This window comes from Vicugna pacos, chromosome 34, assembly GCF_048564905.1.
Source record: "Vicugna pacos chromosome 34, VicPac4, whole genome shotgun sequence".
Taxonomy (NCBI): Eukaryota; Metazoa; Chordata; class Mammalia; order Artiodactyla; family Camelidae; genus Vicugna; species Vicugna pacos.
In genome coordinates, this window is record NC_133020.1 from 19984567 (window position 1) to 19997719 (window position 13153).

The 13153-nt window shown below is 59.4% G+C and overlaps 1 protein-coding gene across 5 annotated transcripts in view; it reads right to left on the reverse strand.

Moving 5' to 3' along the window:
- Positions 1 to 13153, reverse strand: part of TSPAN9 (tetraspanin 9) — a 164057-nt gene that overhangs the window by 69576 nt on the left and 81328 nt on the right. For all 5 annotated transcript variants that reach the window (XM_072954242.1, XM_072954247.1, XM_072954244.1 and 2 more), the window contains one exon: positions 326 to 405. In XM_072954242.1, the coding sequence (XP_072810343.1) occupies positions 326 to 388 (63 nt within the window). In that variant the 5' untranslated portion in view covers positions 389 to 405. The remainder of the gene's footprint in view (positions 1 to 325; positions 406 to 13153) is intronic.

Below are 13153 nucleotides of genomic sequence, written 5' to 3' on the forward strand. Positions count from 1 at the left end.
ACCTATTTCTGCAGATTCTGCAGTTGGAGGCACTTCCAGAAAGGCTGTCTTATAGGGGAAGGAGGTGGTGGCAAACTTCAGCAGCCTCCTAGGAGTAGAGCAAGTCTCTTCCTGGAAGACAGGCAAGTTGCAGCCTCCATTCAGCCACGAGGAGAGAGAAAGGAAGAGAGAGATGCATGAAAGGGGAGGGGGGCTGGGGGTGGTTTTTAAAAACCCCACTTACCGTTGCGCAGAGAGCAGAGCAATGCAGCTCCGAAGAGAAAGAGGGTACTGTGCTTAAGCAAGGAAGAGCGGAGGCAAGAGACAGAGACACGGAACGACTTACCCAGAACATCAGATTGAAGAGGAACATCATGTACTTCAAGAAGCAGAGGCAGCCCCTGGCCATGTTGCACTTCTTAAATTCTAGGAGGAAAACAAAGGACAGGTCCAGGTAAAACACCACGTACTTGCTGCCCCTGGGTGCATTGTACTTGTCAGTCTTCACGCCAGCCTCGGCGCGGCTCTGGCCGCGGGAGCCCGCGGTGCCGTAGAAAGCGCCGGCCGTGAAGCCGCGGCCAAACGGGCGGCCCGAGGTGGACGGCTTGGCAAAGTCCGAGTCCTTGCTGTCCAAAGATGGACTCCGGTGGATCGAAGAATCCTCGCTACTCGACTTCTCCATGCTCGCGTCGCTCCCGGGGGGCACGGGGGGCGGGGGGCATCGCTCCCGGGGTGGGACCGAGGGGGCGCCCGAGTCGCGCGCGGGCGGCGGGCGGATCGGAGGAGCCTTGCACGCCCCCGCTCAGTCCCGGGGCGCACTGCCGGCCGGATCCCGCGCTCGGGGGCCGGCGCCCCGCTCCCCGCCAGCCAGCCCGGGAGGGCTATGCCGCGCGGCTCCAAGCGCGCTCCCGGGACACCGGCTGGCTGCGTAACTTAGCGTCTTTGGGGAGGCTGCGACTTGATTTCTCGTTCCAGAGCTTCAGCTCGCCTCCCGGGCGCACCGCCGCTCCACGCGAGGCACCAGGGCGCCGGGCTCAAGGCTCCCGGGCACACCTCTCCCGGCCCGGCCGGCTCGGCCACTTTGCCGGCGCCCGCCTCCTCTCGTCCCGCGACTTTGCCGAGCCGCCCCCGGCCCTGGGCTGCCCGGGCGCGCGGCGGGCAGTGCCGAGGGATCCGCCGCAGCTGCAACCGCTGGGCTCCCCCTGCTAAATCCCGGCCCGACTCCCGACTCCGGACTCCGAAACCGCCGGAGCCCCCTCCCCGGGCCTCGGCCCCGCCCTCTGGTTTGCATTCGGCCAATGAGCGCGAGGCCTGCGGGGGGCAGCCTCCCCTCCCGGATGACACCACAGCTTTAATGGGATTAGCGTTCTGCCTTGTGCCTACACCAGTGCGCCGCGAGCTTCGCTAAATGTCAAAGGCTCTGGAGCCGGGGTGAACCAGAACCTTCACCGCAAGGCGCTGGTCTCTTCCGGGGGATAGAAGGGGATGGGAAGGCAGGGGAATGGCTGGAGGTGCCACGACCCAAGGCGACCAGAGGAAAGGGCTGGGGAGGACTGGAAGGGACAGAAGGGGGGCCACGGTCGAGCTGGCCGCCGCCCCCTGTGCTCACGGGGCCTGTCCGACCCGGGTACACGGTCTGCCGGCTACACACACATACACACACACTCTCGCGCGCGCGCGCGTCTGCACACGTGTGTCTGGCTAGGGCGCGCAGAGAGAAGGACCGCAGGGGAGGTGCGAGGTGTGGGAAAGGCGCTCGCGACCCGCGCCGCCCGCCCCGCCCCCTCCGCGCACGCGCGCGCGCGCACGCGGCTCCGGAGGTTCCTGCAGCTGCGCGAGCCCCTCCACCGCTCCCCGCTCCGGGCGGGACGCGGTGCTCGCTGGGACCCCCGCCCAGCTGAGAAGAGTGGGTGGCTCTGGTCAGGTCCTGCCTTGCCCCTCCGAATCCTGCCTTGCCAAGGGTGATGTCTGAGTGCTCTGGGATACCGGCACTGGCACGTAAGGGCTGGTCAGGGCACAGCACCAAGACTGCTCTTGCTAGGAGCTTGGGAGCATCCAGGAGGAGCCCTTCATCCTACTATGAAACAGCAACAGTACCCCGAGCTTGTGCGAAAGTCTGCGTGCCCAGCTGGCAATAAAGAGGACTAGAAGACTGGGGTGGGGGCAACTCTCTTCTGCCACCAGTGAGAGGGTGCCCAGAGCCCCTGGAGCAGCGCCGTGTCTCCCTGGCCCTGTATCCCAGCACCTAACACCGTGCTTGGCCACCAAGAGGTGCTAGACAGGACGGCTGGATAGACGAATCCTGCCCTCGGGTATGTGAGTGTGAACTGTCCTCCTGGGATCCCACCAAACATTTACCCACCACCTGCTCTGTGCCAAGCGTGCCAGGCCCTTGGGGAAACAGGTATGAGGTGTGCTGCTCCCTGCCCTACAGATACACAAGCTCTAGCCAGGAAGACAGAAGGACATTAATCACCAAGGCCATGGGCAGGAACATAGAGCTATCACACTGGCTGCGGCCGAGGGAGCATTCATTCCAACCAGAGGAACTTCAACACTCTCATCACAGGCGTGTTGCAGTGGCCCCAAGCTGCTTGATTCGCACCTCCCCAGCTAGAGGCAGGCCTGCATCCCCGGGGGCGGGCGTTCAGCTTCTTTAAAGGGACCTGCAGGGCTGCTACTATTCTGAGCCCCCTCCCCAGATAGCAGCCCAACCACGACACCCAGTATGTGTCACAGCCATGGCACCTCACTGTCCCCTGGGTGGGCACAGGGGTCCTGGCGGATCCCCGGCCACCTGACAGGAATGGCTAACGCCCCCTGCACTCTGCAGCCAGACCAGCCCCTGAGGGGCTCACGGCTGCCACTTCATTCTCACAACGTTACTTCTCTGATGCAGGAGAGACCATTTACCAGCTGGACTGACAGCCCGGAGGCCTGTTCTTCACTCTGAGCTCATTTTCTTAGCTGTGTGATCAGGGCAAGGTAGTTCGCCTTTCTGAGGTGCTGTTTCCTCCTCTTTAAAATGGGGTTCACAGAGCCCACCCCCAGAGGAGTCAGGACGTGATGACAGCATCAGGGGCCTAGGAACTGGGCCTGGCAGCAGGGTGGAGGGGCCAGATCAGCTGCTCTGGTGGCCTTGACTTCTTAGACTCAGCTGCAAAAGGAACCACCAGAGAGAACAGGTGATGTGAGACACCACCTCTCCTGCCCTCCTGGTCCTCCACCGCTCATCGTGCTCAGAAGAGCTAGAAGATAGTCTGCCCTTGAGGGTCTCAGAGCATGTGAACAAGGCAGAGCTGCCTCTTCTCTTTCCCTTTTTTTTTTTTAAACCACAGAAAAAGTACAGTAGTACAGAATTCCCAGAGGGGAGGAAGAGAAGTGAATACATGAAATCAACATGCAACAGCTCCACTGACTGGCAGCTGGCAGGGATGTGGGCTTCAGGGTGAATGCCAAGCTCTCTGCCCTCCCTGCATTTCTCAGGCCTGCAGCCTTTGGTCTCTTGCCCACCCGCACACAATCCATGCTGACGGGCGGCACACACCCCCTTTCGGACGTGTGCTGAGTGTCTCTGTACTGACATCATGTGTGGCTCCTGAGGCATCCTGCATCTCCACGGCTCAGCCAGAATTTGGGTGACACAGAGTGGCACTCGCCACCCAGAGGAATGTGTGACAAGGGCCACCATCATGGGAGAAAGGAGTCTTATTCACCTCGCCTCAAGTTTTTAAACTCCCAAATTGAGATCTTCTTCAGCAATAATAGAAAATGCTTTGATTGCTAAGCAAGCCGTTTACCAGCGGTGTCAAAGGGAAGAAGGCTGGATGAGGGATGAATGGACAAAGATGTGGCACGTGGACAATGGAACACAACTCACCATAAAAACAGACAAAACCCTGCCATTTGTGACAATGTGGATGAATTGCACCAGTTAGGTAAAGTAAGTCAAAGAAATTCCGTATGAACTCCCTCATAAGTGGGATTTTAAACAAATAAACCAAACCAAGTAAAAACAAATATGTGGACGCAGAGAACAGAGCAGTGGTCATCAGAGGGGGAGGAGGGCAGGGAGGGCAAAATGCATGATGGGTGGAAACTACAGTCTTGGTGGTGAGCACACTGTTGCGTACACAGAAGTCAAACTATGATGCTATGGACATGAAACTTATATGATGTTATAAACCAGCATGACCTCAATAAATTTTAGAGAGAGATAAAAGGATGGAGAGGTCCCCAGCAGGGGCCACACCCCAGGATGTTCGCAGGGAGATTCACTCAGCAGGAGGGTCTAGGACAGGGGCAGGTCTCCTATTGGCTGTGGAAATTGAACAGCTCCTGGGCCACGTGTCACCAGACTTGGCCAGGGTTCACGAAGGGCGACCATGATGGTAAAAGGGTCAGGGTAGAAAGGAACTAAAGGTCATTGTGTTTGCTTGTCATTTGTTTAGTTTCTGAGACTGATAAGGAAAACAAACAAACAAGAGGGTTTGGCTGCAGCAGGAGGATCCACGTTAGAAGATTAGAGAGAGATGAATCGCTCAGGCTGTCTACCATGGGTGCCGCCACCTTCTTCCCTGGGGAAGGGCTCATCCTCCTCCTTCCAGCCCCCAGCTCCTCGTCCAGACAAATTAGTTTACCCACCTGCCCCTGCTCTGACCGCGGGGCTTCTCGAAGGAGGCAGGGGCTGTGTCTTAATCATTGTGTCAGCCCCGGCCCCTATCCCGGTCACCACCTCAGTCAGGGCAGGTGCTCAGAATGGGTTGGCAGGTGGAAAGCAGGGAAGCCCACCAGGCCCAGGCCCTCGGTTCTCCCCCTGGACCACTCAAGAGCCCAAGCTCACTCACCAGAGGGTGGGACCCGAGCCAGAGCGTATGGGATTTTCCTGGGAAGCAGGCTGTCGAGGGCATCGGGACCTAGTGAGGGACGGAAGGGCCCAGCTTTGGTAACAGAGTGTGAGACCACGTGGTCAGCCTGTTCACAGCCACATCCCCAGCATGTGACCTAGCCTGGGACGGACGGAGAAACAGACAGACGAGAATACACACAAACTCATGGAGCAGAGAGGAGTCAGGAAAGACAGGAGGTGGGGAAAAGAGAGGACTGAGACTGGACAAGATAGAGGACAGAGCTCTTCCAGGTCCTCCCCAGTCTGGGTGACCAGCTTGATGAAGGCACTTGCATCCAGCCCCAAGTCCCTGGTGGACCTGTGCAGACTCCCCCATTCTGCCATCACATCTCAAGGCCCAAAAGGTGGAGGCCACTCCTGCCCGTGAAGAGACCTCAGCCATGTGTCCACACCTACGAGGGACTGGTGAGCAGGCCCATCAGAGCATGAGCTGCTGATACTGTGGACAGTTAGCTCAGCTCCAAGGATCGGATCACAGCTCCAGACCAGCCAGCCCACTCCTGACCCGGCCGAGAGCTCTCAGTGAGGCTTCGGGACCTGAGAGGAACCAGATGAGGTAGGGAGGGATCATCTCAAAGCCAGCCCCACTCAGCACACCCTGCGTGCCCCAAACCGTGGGGCAGCTGGGCCCGGATCTGGGAGAAAGGACAACATATGCTCAGAGGCCCTCAGTGACCCCAGTCTGTACCCACCGCCCGACCTGACCACAGAGAACAATATCCTGCAAACTTCGGGCTTTGGGACCAGGGGGATCTGTGTCCAAATGCCATCTGCAGTGAAGTACCCAAGTGCTGGGCAACCTGGGGTGACCACCTGCCGGCTCTGTATCTCAGTTTCCCCAGCCGTGAGATGGAGATGACACGCACTTCCCGAGCACATGTGAAAAACAGAGACTGAAGGTTGTGAATGGAATGCACGCCGCCCATCTGACATGGAAGATGTTCAGTGAATTGAGACGCTGCTCTCATTATCAACAAGAATAGTTATTGCAGTAAGTATGGTCCCAGTCCCCATCGAATCATGACTGAACAGAGAAAGATGCAAGACGAGACATAGTCGATACAAAGTGTTCCGGGCTCAGATTCTAAGGGCAGGTGCTGGCCTGGGTCCCGGTCGTCCTCTCCTCTGCCCAACACGCCTACTTTTGTCACCACATCTGTCCCCGTGCCATCCACATGCTGAGGACACCTGAATGTTCACCTGGGCCTGACTTGGCTTCTGAGCCCCCAGCATGGGACCTAATTTGTTTCTTGGAAGATGGGCAGGACAGGACAGGGCAGGAAGAAGAGGGTCCTGGTCGGGGAAAAGCTGGGCAAAGCCAGAGGAAGAAGAGGGCCCGGGACGCCCAGGGAGGACACGTCCACGCTGCAGCTGGAGTGAAGCCTCACGGAAAGGGGGCTGGGAAGGGAGGTGGCGCTGGACCAGAAGTGGCCCTGGCGGCCAGTGGTCCCCCACCCCCAGCCCCAGCGACGCCATCCCTGACACCTTCCGGGCTAACCTCCACAGAGGAACCTCGCCATGTCCTCCTGGCCCAGCCTTGGCACTTGCTTTTGGAACCTCCCGCATCCTGCCTGCTAATTTCCGCAGCCCAGCTGGCATCTCGGCTGCTCTCGCCTCCTCTGAGGGGTCTGGAGAGGCGGCCAGGGCCTCTTCTTGGAGCATCAGCACCTGAGTCTGTCCTACCACAGAACTGCCTGTTCATCGACGTCCCCACCCCCAGACTGTAGGCCCGTGGGGCATGGGGCGGGGGCGGGGGGCATCTCTATACCCCAGCCCGTGGCGAAGAGCAGGGGTTCTCCAGTCCCTGCCAAGCACACACACGGAGAGGGAGGGCTTGTGGGGGTCTCGAGCAAGGTGACAGCCACTCCTCAGAAGAATGAGCCTCACCAGAGGGCACCCACGCCTCCCCCTGGAGCAGGTTCCCGGGGTGGGTGCAGCAGAGGCCGCAGGCTGGGGGCCCACCCGGGGAGCTGCCCACCCTGGGCTCCCAGGCCCTTTTCTCTAGGCAAGTCCCAAACAAGCCCCATCTTTCATCCCAAGTCCAATGAGCATCTCTATCGGATCCCCCCGAGGGCCTGCTGTGCAAGGCCCTTGTGCTGACAGACAGACGTGCCCTTGCCCACTGTGTGGGGCAGGCACACTCGGGGCCATTCACGCGCGCGCACACAGAGGAGCAAGAAAGCGCTTGTGATTAACACTTATCAGGGAGGGCAGGTGGCTCAGGGAGGATGAGATAAGGCCAGGCCGCCAGGCACAGGGAAGTGTGATGAAGGCTGAGGTTTACTGCCATGCTCCCGTGGAATTTCCTGACCCAGCAAATCCAATATCCCTGAACCACTCTGTGGAGGGCATTCACTTGCCGGCCAGGACAGTACTCTCTGACCCAGCAGCCAGTCTGCCCGCGAGCCGGCCCGTGCAGCTGGGACCCTTCCGCTGACTCAGGAGCTGCTGCCTCCTCTCCTCCTCCCTCCGCTGAGCCTGGAACCACTGCAGGCAGAACAGCACCCATGTGGCACTGGGAGATGCTATAAATGAGACGGAGAAAGAGCACTACCCCCGATCCTACCTGCCCTGAGGCCATGGGGAGTAAGGAGGCTGCACACACACCCCACCCCAGCTGAAGGGAACGAGAAGTCGGGGGAGACGCACCTGGACACCCCTGTTAGGTAGAACTGGGCTGTCTGCGGACTCAGGTCTCAGAAGCGTGAGGTCATGTGGAGTCTCTGAACCTCCACTGGCCACTTTGTTAAGTGAGGCAACCGCCACTGACCTCCCTTCCGCCCACCACCGGCTGACCCGTGCCCAAGGGGCTGCCATCCAGGGCGAGGGGACCCCGGAGAGGGCCTCGGAGCAGCAGCTGGTCTGTCCCAGGCCTGGAGGCATCGTTCTCATCTCAAAGTACTCGAGGTGAAAAGGCTCACCCACCACATGCTTTAGTCTGCGGTCCGGCTACCAAAACTCTTAGAGTTCCTGAAAGTTCTTCCCACAGTCTCCCTTGAGCTGCTCTGACCCAGGAGCATTCCTGTTGTAATCCAATCACACATGAGGTAGACTCAGACTTGCTCAACACCTGCCCAGGCTGCAAACGGCACACACAACCCTGAAAACAGAGGCTCCTGCTGGCCCAGCTCTGCCTCCCACCCGCCCCAGGCTCCCCACCTCCTCAGGCCCCTATCTTCAGTCCCTCTCCTAATTAACCCTGCCACAGGCTGCCACCATCCCTGTGCTGAGACGGAGTCCTGAGGTGCCACGCTGCCCTTCTCACCCGCTCGAAACCTTCTCTGGCTCCCTAGGGATTTAAGACAAATACTCAGGCTTGGTGTTCAAGACCAGTGCTGTACTATCAGCCTGTGCCCCCAAGTCCCTGACCTGTGCCCTCACTCCCAGACCCCGAGCCTCACCCGCATTCACCATACGTCCTCAGCTCGACCCAGGAATTGGGACACCCCGCAACCCAGCCCTCAGCCTGTCTGGTGGGTGCTCACCCTTGCTAGATCACCACCATCTGTCCTCCCTCCCCCTGGAGGCCCTCTCTGGGGTCACCAGCCAGATTCGGTCACCTCCTGAACCCCGGGAGCTCAGATGTCCAGCCTGGAGCTTAGAGAATGTGGCTGGGCTCCATCAGGCCTGATGCGTCTGGGTGGCAGCGTGTCACTCATCCCCCAGGCTCCAGCCCCAGGGGGCACTTCCATATCCCAGTCGGGCTGGGCGCCAGGGCACACCTGCTCTTCCCCTCCTCCATGCCACTGCCAGAGGAAATGCCAGCCCGCAGCCTCGGCCGGACAGGACAGACACAGCAGGAACAGGCACTGAGCACTGGCGCCGCCCCTCCCTCACTTGACCTCGCATCCTCCACGGATGCCCACTCTCCCTGTCCCCGCAGACAGCACGGCACACACATTCACCCAGCGGGAAGTCAGGCACAGGCCCAGCTCGGACACCTGTGTGAACTGGACTGCAGACCTCCAGCTCTCGGAGCAGAGTAAGCAGTTTTTGAATTAATGAACGAACGAATGAATGAATGAGTACTTCCATTTCCTCATCTGTAGAGGGGGGTTAGGTCTGACTGGCGGGGGGAGAGAGGCATTGCTGGGAAGGGGCTTCATCCATGGGCCATACTGCACCCCAGACCTTCCACCCACACACACGACAACCAACCAGCACCTTCACGGGCTGCACCAAAGACAACGGACATGGACACTGGTGCCCAACCACTGGAGACTCCCCGCACCCGCTGCAGGCCACCAAGGAGCCAGCGGCCAGCTGGGGGAGGGGCCACAGGCTGAAAGGGCAGCTCGAGCACGAGCCGGAGTGGACGGCATGAGCCAAGGGCTGGAGGCCCTGCCCGGGAAGGCCCCGCCTGTCTGGGAAGGCTTCCTGGAGGAGGTGCGTATATGCCGGTTGTCCCTCCCACTGGAGGAGAGGCCCCAGGTGTCTGCACACCCAGTGCCACGGTGTGACCACTGGGAATCAGTGGTTCCAGGTGCGGCCCTCACCCCGTGTGTGTGTGGGGGACACAGCAGGGCGGCCGTCCCAGTGACATGTGAGGAGACCAGGACCGCGGAGCAGAGGGCTCGTCTGAGCAACTTCGTGGCAGGGCTGGGACCGGCGCCTCCCTCCTAACCAGACCCCTCCTTATGCCAAGTGGTTTTCCCAGGGCCCATGCTGGACCCTGCTCCTGCATCCAGAGGCAGGGCAGAGCCACCCTGCCCATGCAGAGGGCAGGGAGGGGAGGGGAGAAGTGGTGTGAGAGGCCCCAGGCTCCAGGACCGCCCAGCCAGGGACAAGAGAGAAGCCCTCATCACCACTCCATGGGACATGCTGCGGAAACTTCGGTGCCCCCAGCACCCCCAAGTCACCCCTGGCCATCACATCCCCCGTGCTCTGGCCCCACACAGCAGATACACAGGTGCCTGCCAATGAAAGCAGGCAGCGGCCCCAACCCCCAGAACCCCCGCCCAGGGAGACTGGGCGCCACGGGCCAGCAGTGGCTGGCATGCTAAGCAGCCAGTCTGAGGGGACAAGCCGCGACCTGTGCTGCCTGCCACTCCCCGTGGTGTAAGCACTCCCACTGCGGCCAGTCTCAAGCTACAAGCAGTGTAACAGCCTGTGGGCAAATTTTCTGATCTTTTACTGACAGGCTCGTAGTACAGACAGGTTCCAGCAACCCCTGGTAACAGCCTAGCGTCCTCCCTCCAGAAGAAACTCCAAGGCAAGGAGAAGAACCCAGCAGGCCACGGGGGAGGAATGGGTGGCTCTCCGTCTGGTCTCCTGCGGTCCCCCGCGGGTGGCCTAGTAACCAGAGAAAGACCACTGACATCAGCTCCCGTACGACAGGCCCTCTGACGTGGATGAGACCAGGTCCCTGCCCTGCTCAAAACCCTCTAACGGCTTCCCATCTCCCTCTCAGTGTGACAGACAGAGTCCTCACGTGCTGCCACCATTCACACCCGCCGCGTCCAGCCCGCTCACCGTCTCCACTCGGGCCACACTTCCTTCCTGCTGATCCTCACTGTCGAGCCTCCGCGCTGGCCTTTCCCTCCTTTGGGACGCCCCTCCCTGAGGTGTCTCCACTGTCAGCTCACGTCTCTGTCACAGTCCACCGACGCCATCTCCTCCAGGACCTCCCCGTCCAACTCCGGACCTCCCCCAGCACACTCAGTGCCACCCCATTCCCGTCTTTCCACACCACTTATCCCCAGCAGACGAGGCAACTTGCTTTTTTTATTAATCGATGGCTTGCGATCTCCCGCTCACCAGAACTAAGCTTCGTGAAGGCAGGGTTTTGCTCTGTTTCATTAACTGCTGTGTTTCCAGGGCCAGGAAAGCTTTACACATGGCAGGTCCTCAACTAATACTTGACGAGTGAAGGGAAGCCTGGAGGAGGTCTCTACCAAGTCCTCTCGGTGCTGTCTTGCTCCCAGGAGGGGGCAGCAGGGGGGCTGGAGCCCCAGTGGTCAGTGCCTGCCTGGCTGGGACTCAAGGCTGTGACCTGGCCCAGCCGCCCCCCATCCCACTTCTGCATCTTGCTTTCTCGTCCCACTTAGGCTGAACGGAACCCTACATGGCTAACCCTGAGCAAGCACCAAGGGCCGGAGCCAAACAGGATGCTGCGTCTGAAGGCCTCTGACACCGCCGGGAGGCCCTGAGGTCAGGTTCGAGGCCTTCCCTTAAAAGGTCTTAGGAAAGACAAGCTCTTGGCTTCGCCTCTGCACCAGACATACCTGAGTCCTCAACCACACCGCCCCCTTGTCCCCCAGCCCTGTGCCTGGAGCAACCCCCAAAGGACTCTGTCCACCCCATGGGTGAGAGCCACTGGTGCCCCTTCCCCAGGCAGCTGCCCCATCACGCCTCCGGCGGGCGCCCCGCATACAAGGCGGCCAGCTCACACGGCTATTTTAAGCTCTGCAGGCCCAGCTGTAGCACGTCGCCACAGCGGGCTGGTGGCCCGGGGCTGGAGGCAGGAGCAGCTAATTCACGGAGGAGTGCTGACCTCGAGAGCTGGGGGTGGGGGGTGACCATCCTCTGTAACAGCAGCCCTGCTCTGCAGGGACCGGAAACTCCCATCCACACCCTCAAATCCACCAGCCTTGGGAAAGTGAGTCAAGGGCTGCACTGGGCACACCCAGATTCCATTTCTGAATGTGACCCCTGGGTTTCCACAACAGAATGACTCCCAGCCCCACCCTGCCTACCCCTAGAAATTCCAGCAACACTAGAGCTCGCACAGCACCCAACCACCAGGACCTGATGAAGAGAGACAGACAAGGATGCAGACAGGCTGCAGGGGCAGAGCCTCGAGTACCAGGACCAGCTCATCCTCTGAGCCCCCCGGCCCCTTCTCCCTTCTCAGTGCCCCCAGTGACCTGGCACCGAGCAAGGCTCACAGCCATGCTCACAAACACTTGTTGACTAAACGACAATTTCTAGGTCTATTCAAACCCACGCGTGATGGAAGCGTATAGGGACAATCCAGTCTCGCTTGCTGTGGTCAGTATCATCACTACTGCAACTCGTCTGGTGACCCGCTGGGCACCAAACCCAAAAATAAAGACCACAGGACCAGGAACGAAGAGGGGTTTGTGGCGAAACAGGGGTGTCCCAACCTGCAGCCCTTTCAGGGAGGGGCCTCCTCCACCCAACTCCAGGGGACAGTTACACTGTGTCCTCTGGGGAGAGGGCCCCTTGAAGTGCGCAGCTTGGAGGTCCTGCTCCAAGCCCCCTCCCTCTGCAGGACGTCCAGCCACCAGGAGCCGGCTTGAGAAGCACCGCACAGAACGGGGACCCCGGGCAAGCTCTTCCCACCCACAGCCTCTCGCCACAGGACACTAGCAAAGCCCAGGGCAGGACAGGTCACACACGCCCGGGGCGCCCAGCCACGGCCTCGGCTCTAACAGCAACATTAACCCCGGGGGGCAGGAAGGAGGGCCAGAGGTGCTGCAGTTACAGAGCTCTGGGGCCTGCTTCCCCGCCTCCTCAGGACGGAGCCAGCCACCCGCACCTCAGAGAAACAGACCCGACACGCAACCCAGGGGGCGGGGGCGGGAAGTCCTCTGACTTCGGCTGTTAGAGGGAGATGCAGAAGCTGGGGGCCTTCAGAGACCACGTGCTCCACATCTCCCCCCCCAACTTCCATCAGTCAGACTCCTCTGAACATCTCTGCCGTAACTGCAAAAGCAACAGCAGCCTGCGTTTACAGGGGAAAATGTACCTTGTTGAAAGGGATTTCTTTTCTCCCCCCATTTTATAAGTTGAACGATAGCTGATTTACCATATTGTGTTAGCTTCTGATGTACAGCATAGTGATTCAGTTATACATGTATATATTCTGTTTCATATTCTTTTTCATCACAGGTTACTTACTATAAGCCGTTGAATCTAGTTCCCTGTGCTGTGCAGTAGGACCTTGTTGTTTATCTTTTCTGTACACAGTAGTTTGTATCTGCCAATCCCAAACTCCCAATTTATCCCTCCCTCCCTCCTTTCCCCTCACTGGCAACCATAAATTTTTTTTTCTATGTCTGTGAATCTCTTTCTGCTTTGTAAATAAGTTTATTTCTGTCATTTTTTCAGATTCCACATATAAGTGACATCGTATGATATTTGTCTTTGTCTGACTTACTTCACTTAGTATGATCATCTCTGGGTCCATGAAAGGGATTTCACAGAAGTGACTCCCCCCAAATGCAGAGACATCATTGTATGGAAGGTGAGGTTACTGGCTCCAGGCAACCCCTAAGCTGAGCCTCCCCACCACCATCCAGT